This window comes from Carica papaya, chromosome 1 (genome assembly GCF_054855325.1).
Source record: "Carica papaya isolate Zhongbai chromosome 1, ASM5485532v1, whole genome shotgun sequence".
NCBI lineage: Eukaryota > Viridiplantae > Streptophyta > Magnoliopsida > Brassicales > Caricaceae > Carica > Carica papaya.
Window position 1 is genome coordinate 30629670 of NC_142309.1, and position 18489 is coordinate 30648158.

General features: G+C 35.6%; 3 protein-coding genes across 5 annotated transcripts; all 3 read left to right on the forward strand.

Annotated features, from left to right (window-relative positions):
* Positions 1 to 250: 250 nt before the first annotated feature.
* HMG1 (hydroxy methylglutaryl CoA reductase 1) lies at positions 251 to 3762 on the forward strand. Its single transcript, XM_022046748.2, has 4 exons — positions 251 to 1294; positions 1676 to 1857; positions 2702 to 3048; positions 3141 to 3762. Exons 1-4 carry the CDS (start codon positions 348 to 350, stop codon positions 3381 to 3383), a joined length of 1719 nt encoding a protein of 572 aa, XP_021902440.1. The 5' UTR covers positions 251 to 347; the 3' UTR covers positions 3384 to 3762.
* Positions 3763 to 4421: 659 nt separating this feature from the next.
* LOC110818181 (subtilisin-like protease) lies at positions 4422 to 6412 on the forward strand. 2 transcript variants are annotated; one of them, XM_088210534.1, is made up of 3 exons: positions 4422 to 4823; positions 4912 to 4983; positions 6060 to 6412. In XM_088210534.1, exons 1-3 carry the CDS (start codon positions 4659 to 4661, stop codon positions 6084 to 6086), a joined length of 264 nt encoding a protein of 87 aa, XP_088066660.1. In that variant the 5' UTR covers positions 4422 to 4658; the 3' UTR covers positions 6087 to 6412. The 2 variants fall into 2 exon arrangements, with proteins under 2 accessions (XP_088066660.1, XP_021902643.2); XM_022046951.2 differs by lacking the exon at positions 6060 to 6412 and adding an exon at positions 5076 to 5486 and having other exon boundaries at positions 4461 to 4823.
* Positions 6413 to 11562: 5150 nt separating this feature from the next.
* Positions 11563 to 13832, forward strand: LOC110818175 (AT-hook motif nuclear-localized protein 27-like). Of its 2 annotated transcripts, XM_022046946.2 has the most exons (2): positions 11563 to 13160; positions 13271 to 13832. In XM_022046946.2, the coding sequence occupies exons 1-2, from the start codon at positions 12323 to 12325 to the stop codon at positions 13279 to 13281; spliced, it is 849 nt and encodes a 282-aa protein (XP_021902638.1). In that variant the 5' UTR covers positions 11563 to 12322; the 3' UTR covers positions 13282 to 13832. The 2 variants fall into 2 exon arrangements, with proteins under 2 accessions (XP_021902638.1, XP_021902637.1); XM_022046945.2 differs by having other exon boundaries at positions 11565 to 13832.
* The last annotated feature ends 4657 nt before the right edge of the window (positions 13833 to 18489 follow it).

Here is an 18489-nt window from a genome sequence, read left to right on the forward strand (position 1 = left end):
GTTTTATATTTTGATTTTCCGTAATTTGAGGGTGTATTTGGATTGTCCATAACAGGAAGAATTGAGCCAATAATCAGAATTGAGGGTCAGTAACGGCAACAACTCCGTGAAAAATAACGGAATACCCAGCCTCATAACACAGCAATTGGCACGTGCACTGACAGTCGCCAGAGATGGATCTGAGACCTGAGCAGTCACGCTACACGTGTGTGATCTCTCTTCCTTCTTTCTCTCCTATAAAACCAACCCACATTTCTCCAATTTTCTCTCATCCCAAACCCCCTCTGTCTTTTTCTCTCTCCTTTCCAACCCGTCAATTTCTCCTCCCGCCGCCGGAATATTCCACCATGGACATCCGCCGCCGGCCACCTAAACCGTCTACTGCCACCACAACCGGCGGCGGGACCCTTCATCACCACAACCCTCCATCGCCAACCCCTAAGGCATCTGACGCGCTACCCCTCCCCCTCTACCTCACCAACGCCATTTTCTTCACTTTATTTTTCTCCGTTGCCTACTACCTCCTGCACAGGTGGCGCGACAAGATCCGGAACTCCACGCCCCTCCACGTCGTCACTCTCCCCGAAATCGCTGCCATTGTCTCCCTCATCGCTTCCTTCATCTACCTCCTCGGTTTCTTCGGCATCGACTTCGTCCAGTCTTTCATTACACGCGCCTCTCATGATGCTTGGGATCTTGACGAAGACGAACCCAAACGGAGCTTTCTCATCAATGACGATCATCGCCTCGTAGCCTGCCCTCCGCCTCCGACGTATTCCACCTCCGAACCCATTATCAACACATTTTCCTCCGTCGAAGACGAGGAAATCGTCAAATCCGTCCTACAAGGTACGATACCGTCTTACTCCCTTGAATCCAAGCTCGGGGACTGCAAGAGAGCGGCGGCGATCCGGCGGGAAGCCCTGCAGAGGATGACCGGCAGGTCGCTCAAGGGCTTACCGTTTGATGGTTTCGACTACGACTCTATATTGGGACAGTGCTGCGAAATGCCTGTTGGGTACGTCCAGATTCCTGTGGGGATCGTCGGGCCGTTGCTGCTGGATGGGTTCGAGTACACGGTTCCGATGGCGACCACTGAGGGTTGCTTGGTGGCCAGCACAAACAGAGGTTGCAAAGCCATCCATACTTCCGGTGGCGCTACCAGTATGGTGTTGAGAGACGGGATGACCAGAGCGCCGGTCGTGAGGTTCTCGTCCGCCAAAAGGGCTTCTGAATTGAAGTTCTTCTTAGAAAATCCTGACAATTTGGATACGCTGTCTGTCGTTTTTAACAGGTAAGGTTAGCTTCACTTTATTTATTTTTATTTTTATTTTTGTGTATTGCCTTACTTTTCTTATTTGATCTGGAAAAGAATTTTCGATTTCTTTTGATTTGTTTGTTATCTGTTTTTCTTTGTATGAGTTGGACGTTTATCTTATTTGATTTTGAAATTTGGATGACGTTGATGTAAACTTACTCTCTGAAAACACCTGTTATGGCGGTTGGTGACGGGGAATTTTCCAATGTGGGTTGGCGGAGGACCGGAACCAGAGTGATGACACGAAAAATATTAGCACAAAATCAAAATTTTGATTTGAAAGAAAGGGAAAGAGGTTCAGAATAATTAATAGGAGTCAGAATTTCTGGTGTTTTGACTGCGTATGTTGTGTTGCAGGTCGAGCAGATTTGCGAGGCTGCAAGGTATTCAATGCTCCATTGCGGGGAAGAATCTGTACATTCGATTCAGCTGTAGCACAGGTGACGCAATGGGGATGAACATGGCGTCGAAAGGGGTTCAGAATGTTCTCGAATACCTTCAAACTGACTTCCCTGACATGGATGTTATTGGCATCTCTGGTAAAACTTTTTATTAAACCTTTTTATACTTGTAGTTTTACTGTTGGCTTTTCCATGGAGTCATGTTTGTGAATGCTGCAACTTATTTTCACAATTTAAATCACATCATTTATTTCCTTGCCTTATTTAAATCATCCACCCTTCATCTCATGAATCTATTACTATTTACAAATAAATTATTGGTTTCTACTCAATCCTGTAACACTTCCCTAGTTCCAACTAAACTGTCTCAGAAATCTCTCTCTGTTGTCCTCTTTACAATTAAATTAAGGCCAATTGTTTCCTCCAGTACTCTTCTGTTATTAATGGTGTTCTCTCTCTCTTGTCATTATCTTCATCCAAATATGATGAATCAATCTTCCAATGGTAGTTCAAACTTCATTTTCTTGGTCTTTTTTATTGGAATTCTGAAAAGAATGTTACATATAATTTATGCATCGTGGTCCAGGATAGTTTACATCCTCAGCCATCATCATCGACCCTTGAGTATTTTGATACGGAATTTTCACTGCTTGGTAAATCCTTGTTCACACCTTATATAAGAAAAGTGGAAGCATTTTGTATTTGCCAATTACTCTTAAGATTGTACCTGTGTGGTCATTTAATAAAAAATGCTCACAAACAGCTGTTTAGTCGATACTTATACACACATTTTAAGCTGAAAAATTAAGTACCTCCACCTTGTTTTTTTTTTTTTTTCTTTTATTTAAGTGGTTATTTTTCAAATCACAATCCAGATCTTAAGTTGCTTATAGACATGTTGTATTTTAAAGCAAATCTCGTTTCAGTAACCGCTCTCTTTCACATAATGTGCAATTTTGTTGGTTTTCACATGTTATGGCAGGAAACTTTTGTTCGGACAAGAAACCTGCCGCTGTAAACTGGATTGAGGGGCGTGGCAAATCAGTTGTTTGCGAGGCAACAATCAAGGAAGAAGTGGTAAAGAAGGTACTGAAAACAAATGTAGCTGCACTTGTAGAGCTCAACATGCTCAAGAACCTTGCTGGCTCTGCTGTTGCTGGTGCACTCGGTGGATTCAATGCTCATGCTAGCAACATTGTGTCTGCCATCTTCATAGCCACCGGCCAGGATCCAGCCCAAAATATTGAGAGTTCTCACTGTATTACAATGATGGAGGCTGTAAATGATGGCAAGGATCTCCATGTTTCTGTTACCATGCCATCCATTGAGGTATAAAGATTGAACTTTTGGGATGGTCATAGTTCTTGTTTACTTGCTGGGTCCCAAAGTGTGGAATAAGGAATGTTTCTTTTTTGGATCAGGTGGGTACGGTTGGAGGTGGAACTCAACTTGCATCTCAGTCAGCTTGCCTGAATTTGCTTGGAGTGAAAGGGGCAAGCAAAGAGTCACCAGGATCGAACGCGAGGGTATTGGCGAGTGTAGTGGCGGGTGCAGTTCTGGCAGGAGAGCTGTCTCTGATGTCTGCAATTGCAGCTGGTCAGCTAGTGAGGAGCCACATGAAATACAATAGATCCAGCAGAGATGTGTCCAAGGCTGCATCATGATGAGATGGAAAATGGTCCCTAGCATGTGACATTAAAAAAAGAAACTGGAAGAGAGAGGCCAAGAGAGAAAGACAGAGAGAAAGTTGGGAGAGTGGGTATGTAGCTGTATAAAGTTTGATATTGTTTGTAAAGTAAAGGGGTAGGGCTGGGTGTGGGGGTGTGTGTGTGTGTGTGTTGAGAGATGAGATGGAAGGAGCAGTGAGAAAGGCAGGTGTCCCAGCCGAGGCCAGCTCAGTAATTTGCTATCTGTCTTGGCTTGTTGGGTTATTTTAGCTGGGGACCAAAGCGTCTCTCGTGGTCGGCCCTAAAGTAAATTGTTCATGACTTTTCCTCTTGGATTCATTTAATATGTTTCTTCTCAATTAATAACTTTGCTCCATCTCCGTGCTTGTTCCATGTCAGTTCATTGCCGATTTCCTGAACCTATGGCCAAATGGCGCGTGGAGGGTTAATTAATATATATTATATATTAGAGGATTAATAGTTTAAAATGATACTAAAAATATTAAATTTATTTTAAAATACATTACTGTGACTGAGATATTTCTAACTTTGTACGACACAGTTAGTCTTCGGTGATCATAATAAAACATTTTCTTTTTCCTTGTAAGCTGAGTGCGTACTACTTGATTAATATACTTTTAAAATTATTACATGGACTTATTATTATCTTTGGTACTTCCAAGTACGTAGCATCTTTTAACTCTTTTTAAGCAAGAAAATCATTTTGAATTTTTAATTAGTGACTCTATTAAGTAAAAATTATTTTATTTTGATAAAAAGAAATTGGGACATTTTAATAGTTTGGGCTATGATCATCCAAATAAAATTTAATTTATTATTGTAGATAGTTGACAAGTCACCTTCAACAACTCTTAATTCTGAAGTTTCTTATTATTATTGTACCTCAAATTAATTCTTAAATTATGATCAATGGTATTAAATTTTAATTGACATCCGGAGGAGGTTTAAATTTTGGGCCTTCCACACAGCACACACACATGGGCCTCCTCTCGACTCAGCTTTTCTTCTCTGATACCCACTCCTGTGTCTTGCCCCGTCCTGCACAGTTTAGTCGTCTGCCACGTGTCACCAGATTCCTCTTTCACCCGCCTCTTCCGTCTTACGCTTGGAGCCGAATTGACATTGACAATCAGAGCCAGGACAACCCTAATTTACCAAATAATTAATGAACTGGGCGAGGGACTCTTAAAACAAACCTCATCCATAGCGAACGCCGACCTCCCACTCATCCACCTCGAACCATCTGGCCAAATGGCGAGAAGTTGGGGAAGAACCCTGGGGAATGTGAGGTCATTTATTGGGAATTCTATGGGAGGCCTTCGAGGTGGAAGCAACCTCGCGTCTTGGGTCGTTGCCGGAACTCTAGCTTATTTTCTCTGGGTCAAGCCCTCTCAAGATCTCAAAAAGGAGCAAGAGGTTTGCTTCTCATCTCAATTTTATATATAATTTGTTTCCTGCACTAATTGCTGACTCAATTGAATGGGTTTTTCACTTATCCTGCCAGGCAAGGGCGGCTCTTGCAGCTTCTGATCCTCATCCATATGTAGAGAAGCGGAAGCCCATTCCTGATCCTCAGGTAATTTTGTGGTGATTGTATCTGTAAATTATTCTGCTCATGTTAATATTGGTTTCGTGTTGAATTGCCCGCCTTCGATTTATGGTTTTCAGGAAACTGGATTGATATACGGCAACAAGAATAGAACAAATAAACCTTCTGAATGATTTTGCTTGTAATTTAGTCTTTTTTTTTTTTTTTTTGTTTATTATAATATAATTGAATATTAACACATATGTACTCTTGTAAGTGAGAATAAAAAATAGAAGATCCGACTTAGAAATTCCCATTTTAGGGCATACCTTAGATGATCTACCATCAAGTTCCGGAGCTTTTGAGTGCATTATTGAGATAATTACTTAATATTATAGTGTTTATCTGCTGTTCTGTAGAACTTGATGTACATAGGGACGCTGTTTATTGTTTCTTAGCCAGTGTTCTTACTCTTCCTCTGTGCTTTGTAACTGGAAAACTATATGAATGATTAAGATTTATAATTGAAATCTACAATAGTTTTACGTAAATGTCACATTTATGACCTTACATTGTGATGTTCTAATTTGATGTGTACATGACTCCAGCATTTATTTTTTGTTGCTTTTGAAGGAAAACTTCCACACATGATTGTATTGTACCAAAATTTGTCATTCTGTCGGTCTCTATACTTGATTAGGGTAATTACTCAATGAATTTCGATTTGCTGGATTACTTCATATATTATGTAGTTAACATCGGTGAACAGTTTTGGACTAAGAAAAACCAGTTTTATGGGTATGCATTATTGATTTTCTTCCTTTTTTTTTGTTTTTGTTTTTGAAATAAAAATGTGAAGTTGTATTGATGTTAGAGTGCCAAGGAGACACAACCCATTTACAATGTATTTACAAGTCGATTAAACTATAGACAACAAAACCAAGATCATCAAGACATCGATGTTATGACCCAAAATAATGGAATCAAAATAGTAAAACCAACAATAAATGAGTTTACTAAAATCAAGTTCTATTCCTTTGAAAGTACGATTGTTTCTCTCTTTCCAAAGGACCCATATTATGGTGACTGGAATTAATTTTAACATTTTTCTCTTGCTGCTGAAGCCTTCCTATGCTAGGAGTTCAGCATGAATGTTGTTGTTCATGACCCAAGACAGCCCTTTCTTCCTGTTTTATATAAGGTGAATTTCTGGCAAGGATAGTTTTATCTCTGTAGTCATTAATCATAGTGCCGAATGATTTTATTGGCATTGTTATGGTTGTTGTTTATTTTACGAAATTATCAGATGCTTATTAAGGAAGGTGGGGATTGAGGGAAGTTTAGATGTTTTTATGCGTTTACATATTGGTTCTGTAGATATGCATTGTGTCTGTGTGGCGGTTTGTGGCCTGGCCTTGGGTGTTGTCCAGTTAACACTATTTCCCTGATAGATAAACCCGAGTAAGAGTTAGTCTCCGGTATTTACTTGCAAAGCACTTCAAAATTACATTACAAATGATAGGTCTCTAAATATTCTTACTTGAAGGTTTCCATTAGGCTATATTTGGATTAAATAAACAATTCTGTTGGAATTTATTTGAAAATCAATCATAGTTTATTCAGAAGGGAGTGAAAATTTCACCTAAAAGGGAAAAAAATTGAGTTCGCGGGGGGGGGAAATTAATAGAATTTGAAATGCAGTTCTCGTTCCACCTGAAAATGTTTATGAACTCCATTTTTATCCATCATAATTAAATTTCACAAAAATTTATTAATCTGTTCCGAACACATACTTAGTTGACTGGGAAATCCAGGTGAATAAAGGTATGTTCTGTTTGAGGTAGTCTGATGGTAAAAAGCTTTATGTCTAGTAGTTTCGTTTTCTGTTGTTATGAATAAATTGGGTTCCAAATTCCCAGGTGCATTTTTAGATTGAGAGTCAGTTTCCCACGTAATCGATGCTTGCCCACCATCTTTATGTTTAGTCTAATGTTCATTTGGGTGGACGTTGCCTCCGGTCATGCCGGGTTAGCTTTTTAAAGCGACTTATCGATTGAAATTGAAAACTTGGTATCCATAGTTGAGAGTTCTCCAAATACAAATAGAATGAAACTCAAAACGTAGGAAATTCTTAATCTATGTCATTGGACGTCTATCTGTTTTGGAGGAGATAGAAAGGAAACCAAAACGCTAGAGGCGATGGGGATAATTGGGAGACATGTTCACGTGTAAATGCAAATAGATCGGCAGGGACAAAAATTGTTAAAAAGAGGAGCAAGTACACGTCGCCATGTGCCTGAGTTGGTGAAATTTGGGTGACAAGATAATTACGTTTTACCAATAAGCAAATAAATAATAATGTATTTGAAATGAAATTAATGATTTATATATCCTTTTAATCATAGTTATTGAACGAAATAGCCATTAAGTTAAAGCAAGAGACTGATTCCAATAATGTATTTACATACATACTCAGATGGGTCCCCTCCCCCTGCATCATTACGAAAACAATTTGCAACATTTGTTTAATAAATTATCATGGATACATTTCTTCATTCATACACGTAAATATATTTCTTAGTCATTTCTAATTCCTATTTAATTTCTATTCTTACTATTATAAATATCATTAATACGCTTAAACAAACAAATATATATATATGTACACTTTTTTTTTTTTTTTTTTTTTTTTTTTTGCATTTTCGGAGCAGTTAATACTTACCCTTTTTGTGATGGGACTAGTTAGTTCTAATTAATTCTTTTTTATTAGCCGTTCTCTGTTGCATTTCCATGATCATTACTTTTTGACTAAAACCATGTGGGGAGGTGAGTCTTTTCAAGTTAGATCACACCCTCTAATTTCTGGTTTTTATCATGAGATTAATTATAATTACAATCTCAATTATACTGGGCCCAACCCCCCCCTCCCCCCTCCATGATTATTTCTTTATGCTTTTATTATATAAGTATTAATCCCTTCTCCACTATTTACATGCATGTACATATATCTAATTTTAAGGTTAACTACTGTTGGTACCCAAAAGTTGTACAATTAAAATTCGTGATACCACTAAAATTAGAAAAGAAAAATGCCAAACTTTGGAAACATGTGACGTCAAAATTGGCCCTCGCCGGAATCAATCAAAAGAGAGGTCGTCGCATCTGCGACTCTCTAAATTAAGAACTTATTTATGCCAAAATTAGGTTGCATTTGGTGTTTGATTCACTATTCTATTTTATTTTTATCATTATTACGATTTAATTTTCATGTGTCATGTTATGACTATTACTATTACGATTAATATTATTCGATTTATTATATTATATTATTGTTGTCGTTATCATAATTTCTATTATGTTTAATATCATCTTTAATATTACTATACAATTATTATTATTTTTATTAACTTATTATTATTATTATCATCGTTGCTATGATACTGAAAACATTTTTATTTGTCTAGCGCTTCTTCTATTAAATACACTGTTGGCACAATTCCTAACTAATTGCTGTAGTAATTATTTTTGTTCATCTTTCATTTTCATCATAATGGAAAATTAAATTAACGTAATACATTGTGCCATCTTAACGAGTATATTATATAGACTTTATTCAACTATATTATCCAATGGAAAAATAAAAAATAAAAAAAAAATAAAAATCTTAATTTGATTCCACTTTCCTACATACTTTTTTAGTGGTCGCTCTAATTTGATTCTTTAGATAGCATTACTTATGCATAATTAACCACTACACTGCTCGGGTACTCTTTAAGTCTTCAAAACTTGGTCTTATAAGTCATTTATCGAAAATGATTTTTTGTAAGATTTTATAATATATATATATATATATATAGATGTCGAGGCGTGGAAATTGATTTGTAATAGCATGGGGTCAGAGAGAGTAGAGTAGGTAGGCAATCCTCATTTTTTACACGGAATTATCGACCCACTCTTGCGGCGGCGGCCATACACAATCAACTATCTTCAATCCAAGTCCAAGCATCCTTCTTCACTAATTAATTTATCTTTTTATACTAATCAAACCTACTCGTACCTTTCAGTAGTCTTAAATTTAAAAGAAAGACACGCACACTCTCTCTCACATATATAGTAACTAAAAATGCTTAATTTTATTTAATCCCCACTGACCATTTGAATATCTAAATATATTAATTTTATATGGTTCCTAACTCAATTAAATAAGTTATGAATCACTGTTTAAGTGATTAATTGGTGTATTTCATTGTCAATCTCATCTCGAGTACTAATCCTTGAAATGGAATTCAAGTCATGTACACGTACGTTAATTATTGAGGAGAAATTTTTGTGCTGGATTGAGGCAAGTGGGATGCGATGCGATGCGATGGCGCCCTCAAGTTTTCAACACATGTCCCAGTTCTTTCCTTCACCCACTTGTGCATTGGATGCTGACACCCAAATACACATATTATAATTTATTTACTTATTTTCCCCTCAACACCAAATTTACACGGTTCCCTTTGGCCAAACACTATATTTTCTTACATCTTTCGAACAGATGGAGAGTTAAAAGGGACAAAAACTATATTCATCTATTGGTACGTTCTACATTCCATCCTTATTTTTTGTTTTGTACAAGAAAAATAATAAATTTTATGTTTTCAATAATTAGTTTATAAACCTAAAATTACATTTCAATCTTTTCTATAATATTATTATTGGATACGTTTGCTTGTTAATTATTAAGATATTAGAATGATATGAGCATGACCACTGTGTGTATGCATAAATGGCTGTTGGGTTAATTGCCTCCCATCTGCTAAAATCCTTGAATAAAACGATTGAAATAATTAAGCATGTGAAAAGGGGGACTGGTTAGTGTCTCATTCAACCATTTGGTCACACCACACAATTTGTGGTTGGGGGCTTCCAAATTTATCACTCACGCCCCATACATATATATATATATATATACATGTGTGTGTCTGTGATTATTTATATGTATCGGGGAAAAGACACAGATATTATATTTATTTATCAAATTCATAAACAAGCATTTGAATTTTGTTTGTTTTTTCCAAAAAAAAAAAAAAAAAAAAAAAACTTTATATTTTTTTCTTACTATATACAAATAATTTTTCTTACATTGGATAGATAAGGTTGACCAAGTACCGATGTGCCGACAGTTTACACGTGGTCTCACACCTCAACTTCTGCTCTGACCATTGACCGCACGTGTGTCCCTCTGATCATTCCTTCCCGACTCTTCCTCCACCACCTATTTTACTTCATATATGCATACGAACATACAAATATTTATTTTTATGAGAGAATTATATTTGTATCCCCTTGAAATTTTTATTGAAAACTTGTTAAAATATTTGAATTTTATCATTTATAATAATAATATGAACTTTGCATGTTGCAAGCTGAAAGCAATCAATTTTTTTTTTTTAAAAAATTATTTTGAAGATCAACAACTACCCAACTGTTGTTGCTAAACTTGATGTCAACAATTGGCTGCATCCAACGTTATTATTAATTTTTCTTTTGGTCTATACTTTCTCAAGAGGAAGCACAACGAATATATATATATACATAATCTGTACAAAGAACACTAATGTGTGCATATAATATTACATTTCTACATTTATATGGATTACAAAAATACAGTCCCAGTCATTAAGGAGATTTTTTACTAAAAAAATATTATATATATATATATATATTAGAGCACCCTAATTACGCAAGTCAAAAGACAGGACAAAATATATATGATCACTTAAAGGATCCAAGCGAATGTTTTTATATTTTAAGTCTTTCCAAAAAAAGAATGTTTTATATTTTATGTTGTTGAAATATATATATATATATATATATTGGTACCAAATGGATAATCTGATTTGTCCTTTTTAAATGAATCATGTAAAGTGAAGTCAATTTGGATTGCAATATTTAAAATATGTTGTTTTTAGGGTCGATTTAAAATTTAATTTTTTTAAAAAAATAAAGAGTAAAAAAAAATTGTTCCAATATCAAATGGGCTATGTGAAATTTAAATTAATTGAGTTGAGTGTATGTATATGTATATGTATATGTGTGGGTTTGAATTTTTCAGATTCCATGGTCGATGCTTAAACCATTTAGCCCAACCAGAGCTTGAAGAATAAGTGCTTATGGTGAAGCAGCCAATCCAATCACTCGTCCTACAACTTAATTGAACCAACGGCGGGGGGTGGGGTCCAAACACCCACCACCTCCGAACAATTACACTAAATAAATTTTATATTAATATATATTTTTTTTAAAAAAGCAAAGATTAGTGTGTAATTAACAAGGGAACATATGCCTTACCTTAAGGATTCTTTGCTAAAGCATTATTTAGCTTTTTCATTTTATATTATTCTCCTTTTAATATAATAATTAGAGCGTCTTTTCTACCACGCGCATAATAATACAAGAAATTCAGTATTTTATTATTATTATAATTAAATTTTAATTTGAACCATTTCTGGGTAAATAAGCAATCTTTATTAGTTCATGTCTCTGCACGCGCGGAGAGTGAGACTGGGATGACCCTAGCGGTGTTAACCAAGAGTATTTTCAAGACCTCTCCCTGTTCAAGTAACAACTTCAATTTGTCTTGGTAATTGCTTGGCTTCTCCTGCTTTTACCGCACGCTTTGCTTCCAACCCCATTTCCTTCCCTCTCCTCCTCTCCTCCCCTCCCCTCCCCCCAACACCCAAAGCGCGTGGATTTCTCTTCATATTCTTTTCTTTTCCTTTTCATTCTCTTCCCACAAGCTTAACAGTAGCTGCAGCTTGTTTATTTTCTTTGCCTCTTCTATGTGACTTGTTTGTTGTAATTTCTTGGTTTGTTTCTATATCTGATTCCTGCTGTCCTTTTCTCAAACAAACTGCTGTTCCAGCAGTACTTCAGTTGGATTTGGGAGGAACACGGCTTCTTTGTTTTTGTTTTAATAGAAAGAAAAGCAGTTGTGGGTGATGGATGATCGATATAGCTTCCTTTGAGCTCTTGATTTAGGGGGGCTTCTTCGAGTTTTTGTGCAACTGCAGTGTTAGCAGAGAAGGCCATGTGAAGAAGCATTCAAAACTAAGGTAGCGGATAATTTTTGTAACCGATCTCTTGGTATTGCCTCCTGAATTCCAGATTTTGACTTCGGATCTAAGTTGAAAAGGATTTTAGTTTCTTCTTAAGCTTCTCTATTAGCTATACATACACAAGTAAAAGGAGAAGAAGAAGATGATGATGATGAGTTATATATAAACTAGCAGATTGCTGGTAAAAGTAATTTGAGAAAGAGACAAGGAGAGAGAAATAAGGATCAGATCGAAAATCGAAAGCTAAGCTGGCAAATAAGTGGTGGGAGAGAATAGATGTGGCGATGGCGGGTTTGGAGTCAGGCCCAGGTTCTCGCTACGTCCAAAATCTTTTCAGACCTGAACTGCACCACCTCCACAGACCATCCATTAACCCACCACCGCCTCAACCTCCCCTTTCCTCCGACTCAAAGGACTCTCATGAAAACACCTACCAAAAGCCTGATTCTGACGACCCCACCGCACCCTCAGCATCTGCCTCCAATCGCCGCCCGCGTGGCCGCCCACCCGGCTCCAAGAATAAACCAAAGCCTCCTATCATAGTCACGCGTGACACACCCAACGCTCTCAGATCACACGTTTTGGAGGTTACCACCGGCGCTGACATCGTCGACAGCGTCTCCAATTACGCCAGGCGTAGGGGCAGGGGCGTTTCAGTCCTAAGTGGCACCGGTACCGTCGCAAACGTCACCCTACGTCAACCGGCTGCTCCCGCTGGTAGCGTGGTTACCCTCCATGGCAGGTTCGACATACTTTCTCTCACTGGAACTGTGCTTCCCCCACCTGCGCCGCCTGGTGCTGGTGGGCTCTCCATCTTCTTGGCCGGTGGGCAGGGCCAGGTGGTTGGAGGAAGCGTGGTGGGTCCACTTCTGGCGTCGGGTCCGGTGGTTTTGATGGCTGCTTCGTTTTCAAATGCTGTGTTTGAGAGATTACCGCTGGATGAGGAAGAGGCACAGGCCCTGCAAGTGCAGCCCACTGCTTCTCAGTCTTCTGGAGTGACAGGTAGCGCACAGCAACTTGCCGAAGGTGGAGGAGGAAGTAGCAGCGCCGGAGCCGGAGGCGGCGGTGGAGGATCTTTCTTCACTATGGGCGGAGCCAATGTCGGGGGTTATCCATTTTCAGGTGATTTGTTTGGATGGGGTGGAAATGGTGTGAGGCCTCCGTTTTAGTTGGTCATTGTGTGTGGTTTTTTTTCATGTGTGGAGGATCCTGATGACATGATCCCTACGCAGGTAGTCTTTGAATGATTTGGTTTGAGGAGGAGGAGGAAGAAGAAGAAGAAGGAGGAGGAGGTTGATGAGAGGATGAGATGTAAGGTTGCCTTTAATTAATTTGTATGATAAAATTAAAAAAAAAAAGAAAAAGAGAAAAAAGTTAGGCAATCAAAGCTCATCATCCTTCCTTCAGACAACAAATGGTTTGGTGAAGCTGATCGAGTTACTGATTCCCAGTGGAGGAATGAGGTTGCAGCCAATGATTGCACATTATACAGATCTCAAATTAAGGTCAGTAACTTAAGGGTTAATATTGTATATGAGCTTTCCCTTTCTTTTCGTTTCTCTTTCTTAATGTTATCAAATTCCTTCTTCAATCTTCTTATTATTATTATTATTATTAAAAAAAAAGAAAAAAAAAAAGAAACAAACTTAATTTAATATATATATATATATGTAGCTGTAATGTGTTATGGGGCACAATTTTAGGGTTTATTTTATTAATGTAGTCTGTTATCAGTTTCTCCCAGTAATACGTCATTTAGATTCAATAAAAAATTAATGTGTTTTCAAACTTAAACGTATATTTGTATTTGTGAATACGTATCTGGCAAATTTATTCCCTTAATTTATTAGCACTGAATAATGAGAATTCTTCATGTTTTTTTTTTATATACTCACACAAACATATAAACCTAGGACTGATCCGTTCCATGTTTACTAAATATTTTGTTTATGTAATCAAAATGGTCCTTTTTTTGTTGTTAGCTAGGTTGCCCCATAACCCAAACTCTCTCCCACTATCCAGTCTGATAAATTTTTACGGTATTATATAATTTTTAATATATAAAATGTATATTTCTGCATGTGGGTATGTCTTTTTATATATTCTCTTACTACCCATGAGAGGAAAAGTGTAGTCAAGATCCTTAAAAGCCTGTTGCTTCACTTACTACAAAAACCCTAATTCTGAAACTTGTTGGAGAAGAAGAACAAGGCCGGGGTGCGCCCCAAGAACACCAAATTGTTTACTCCCTGTCCCCTCTCTCTCTCTCTCTCTCTCTCTCTCTCTACTAATTTTGAATGTTGTCTTGTGTTGGCATGAGCGTTACACTTGTATAGAAAACTTCCCCTACAAACCTTTGTTGTCATTGGTTACAATATTAACCTGGAAAATAACAGTGTTGCACGTTACTCTACTCTGCAACACCAATATACGTGAAACAAAAAGTTTTCTCAATTACTTTGAAACAAATGGGAATCAATGAATTTAGAGATCATTTTAATGTCACTTTTACCGAGATTGTAAAAAGAACAGAAACAAGCTACCAAAGAAAAAATATTTAACAAATTTTTTGTAGTGGTCGAAAGGAAACATTTATCAAACTTTGGAATTGGTTCTTAATTATACATACATACATACATACATATATATATATATATATGCACACTTTAAGGAATTGCATTTTTAAACTTAGGGGCGTGATTTCGTGATGTTTACTTATTTGAACAACAAAAACTAACATGTATGTGTAATAGATCCATATGAGATATCTTCGTCCCTCTTTTCCTATAATATTGTATTACAACTTCCTTAGCTTCTGTTTCTGTAACATAGTAAACATTATATGTATATGTTTGGGAAAAAGAATGTGCATATGTGAAGTGGGATAGGATTGGCTTAATGATTCTCTTCCAATTATGTATAATATATATTGGGTGCCTATGCTTTGTGCAAAAGGGTAAAGACAAATGGACAGATGCATGCTTGGCTATTAATGGTTACTAATTTATTTATTTGGAAGAGACTTTTTATCATTCTTTTTTAGAGAAAACAGGCAGGCAAACATATACGTTCAGGAAAAAGTTCATTCAAAAATACTAAATTTACTAATTCTGCAAATTATTATCTTATTATTTCATGAAGAAATTATGGATATTGACAGTGTTTAATTTTGACTTCACTCTATTATTATATATATATATATATATATATTTAGACAGATATATGTTCGGATCATAGAACAAATCTATTTGTGTAGAATTTGTGGAAACTGATAATTAATGTCAATTACTCATATGATCATCTTTATGTACTACTTTCAAGAATGGGCTAGAAATATACGCACATGCATGCATTACATACATACATATATATATATATAGTTGTAGATAACAATAGTTGGGGGAATAAATTCAGGGACCATGTATCAATATGGGTCGACATGGAAATAATAATGAGAAGTTATATTCTCATTTAATTTGAACCGACATGAATAGATGTTATAGATGTACGACTGATCTCTTCAATAGTTATTTGTGTCATATGATCGATAAGTTTTAGATCCTTTTAACTTCGTCTATGTGATATATATTATTGTTTTACTGAGTGTATATGCAAATGATGAATCAAATAACTAATGTTATATATATAGGATGTAAAAACAAACGGATTTGAATTTGTACAGAAAACAAACATTGAATGACTGTTGGAGTGGAGTTTATGCTAAATTCATTAAATATTAATATAACGATCAATCATATATAGATGTTATCTTGCTTAGTAATTAATTCATAAGTCTGCTGATTACATTGATCAGAAATGGCAACAGAAGTCATTTATATTATTTTTTAAGATACACAATGATTTTAATAAATAAAATAGCGGTAATTAAGATGCATGATGGAGTTTGAAGGTACTTGAGGCCTTGTTTTCAGTGAGACGGGATGCTAAAGAAAATGAGTAGCGAGTGCAGCATGCTTAATAAATCCTTGTGCAGATCAGAATGATGACATTATATGTGTGTGTGTGTGTGTATATATATATATAGAGTTCATGGGAATCAGTGTATGTATGTATTCAAAGATTCAAGAGGATCATAGCACCCCCCCCCCCCCCCCCCCCCCTCACCTGTTTCTTTCACACATTTATTTTTAGTGTTGATTGATTGATGTATATATAAAATATTTTTTCTTATAGAAAAAAAGTAAAATTTAGTTAACTTCAAATTTATTTGAACACTCGTTATACGATTAATATGTCTGTAAAAAACTAGTCTCCCCATTCAATCTTATAAATCCCTTGAGCTCTGATCCAAGACTCTATATATTAGCCTTTTGAAGGGCAATATATATTATTACCAAATCATCAATGCCTCAGTCTATTACTGAATAATTAAATGTTAATTCCCACTTTAGCAACATAATGGACAGTTAAACACACACGCACACACACACACACACATGTATAGAAGTTATTGCAGAAGAAAATGGAAACAAGAATTTAGGTAGCATGAAAAATGGAAATTATGTGGGAAGATGAAAATATGAAAGTGGTGTGAATTTCAACGCAAAGGAAAGATAAGATAGGGATGATGATTATATATATATATGTGTGTGTGTGTTGACCAACAATTCAACCGCCATGGCCATCATCATCATCCGGTGGGAGTAATGGAGTATCCCGAAGTGGTGTCCATCGTCTCATTTAACTGCTAACTGCCCGCCATCAGCAGTCCTTTTTTCATTGATACATTTACACGGGCCCCTTAAAAAGAAAAGGATCAGAGCCCAGTTCATCATTTTTTAGGAAACCCAAACAAAGCCTTGCTATCAAAAACTTTTAATTTGAAAAGTTAAATATTTACTTAAATATTTATAAGGACAATCACAAATTAAAAATTAATTCTTTCTATTAATATCTTATTCTTCTTCCTCTTGTTTTACATAAAATATTACGTATTTTTAATATTTTTTTCATCAAATATATAATTTATATTTTATCAGTAGAATTTTATATTTTGTCACACATTTAGTAAATTTATGAGCTAAACCATATTATGATTTGGTAGTAGAAAATATATACATATAAGTAGAATTTTATTACCACATTCAACTACATCAATACATTTTAATTAATTTTCAAATTTAATCTTTACATTTATTTATATTAAAATACTCTGTATTTAAATACATGATTATTAATATGTACATTATACATAATATTAATATCAAATGTAATAATAACTAAAATAATTATTGCAATTATTTTTTATAAGTTACGTAGCTCTTATTTATTTGTTATTATTAATAAAATATATAAATAAACTTATCATTATTTACTACATAGATGTCTCTATAAATAAAATAGTAATAACCATTCTCTAAATGTATCATTTCTTGAGAATGGTTATTCGAGCAAGAATAAATTAGAAAATCCAACATTATGAGAATATTTTTATTTATATATTTCGGTATTTTTTATTATTTAAATATTTTAGCAAAATATGAAAGAATAATTTTTCAAGATTTCAAAAGTTTCAAAACTATCAAACATTAATATATAAATTCATACACGCGTGCACAAACTATTTTTTATTACATTTGAATTTTTTAATTAAATTAAATTAAAAATTTTGTGAAGAGGGCAAATGACGGGATAATACTGCACACGTCCATGATGACGTAACACACCGAGTAATCGTGATTTATCCCTTTTTTTTTAAATATATATATATATATATATATTTGCTAACAAACAAATCTGAGTTTACGAGTAATAATTAAAAATACAAATAATAAAGCAAATTAGCCTAATTTAATCCACCAAAGAACTTAAATCTGAGTATCGGTTATATAATTTGGATGCTCATAACTACGGTTAGAAAATTTCCGAGTAGCCAGTTTTGATTGAGAGAAATTAATAAAACCCAAATAAATCGATAAAAGGAAGTACACTGAAATGGCGTTGACCCAAACTGATAACTGAAAAGAACTTTTGCCGATTGCAAGAAGAGATTAAACTGCATCTACCATCTTCAAACTGAAATCAAGTGGAAATTGAGGAGTTTTCATCTTGAGATATTTTGATGAATTCCAAGCAATCAGAGATTGCATCTGAAACTGGGCAGTGTTGATATGATCTTGAGATACTGCAACCACTTCCATTTGGTATCAACAATCTTCTTCTACTTCTTATTCTTCTATTGTGCTTGTCCTTTGCCCCAATCTGATCATCACCAGTCTTCCCCATTACTCTCCTTGTCATACTTTTCTTTACCAGTTTTATGGCTTCCAAATATGGAAATTTGAGCTTGCTCAAACACCTGACCAATGGAAACAAACTTATCCGCAGTTGTTGCACTGAGAAACGCCTTGGCTTTAGCCACCAGCCTCTCCGGATAATAACCCTGGAGTTACCCATGCCACTTTTTCTCATAAGCTTTTTCTAAGGAGAT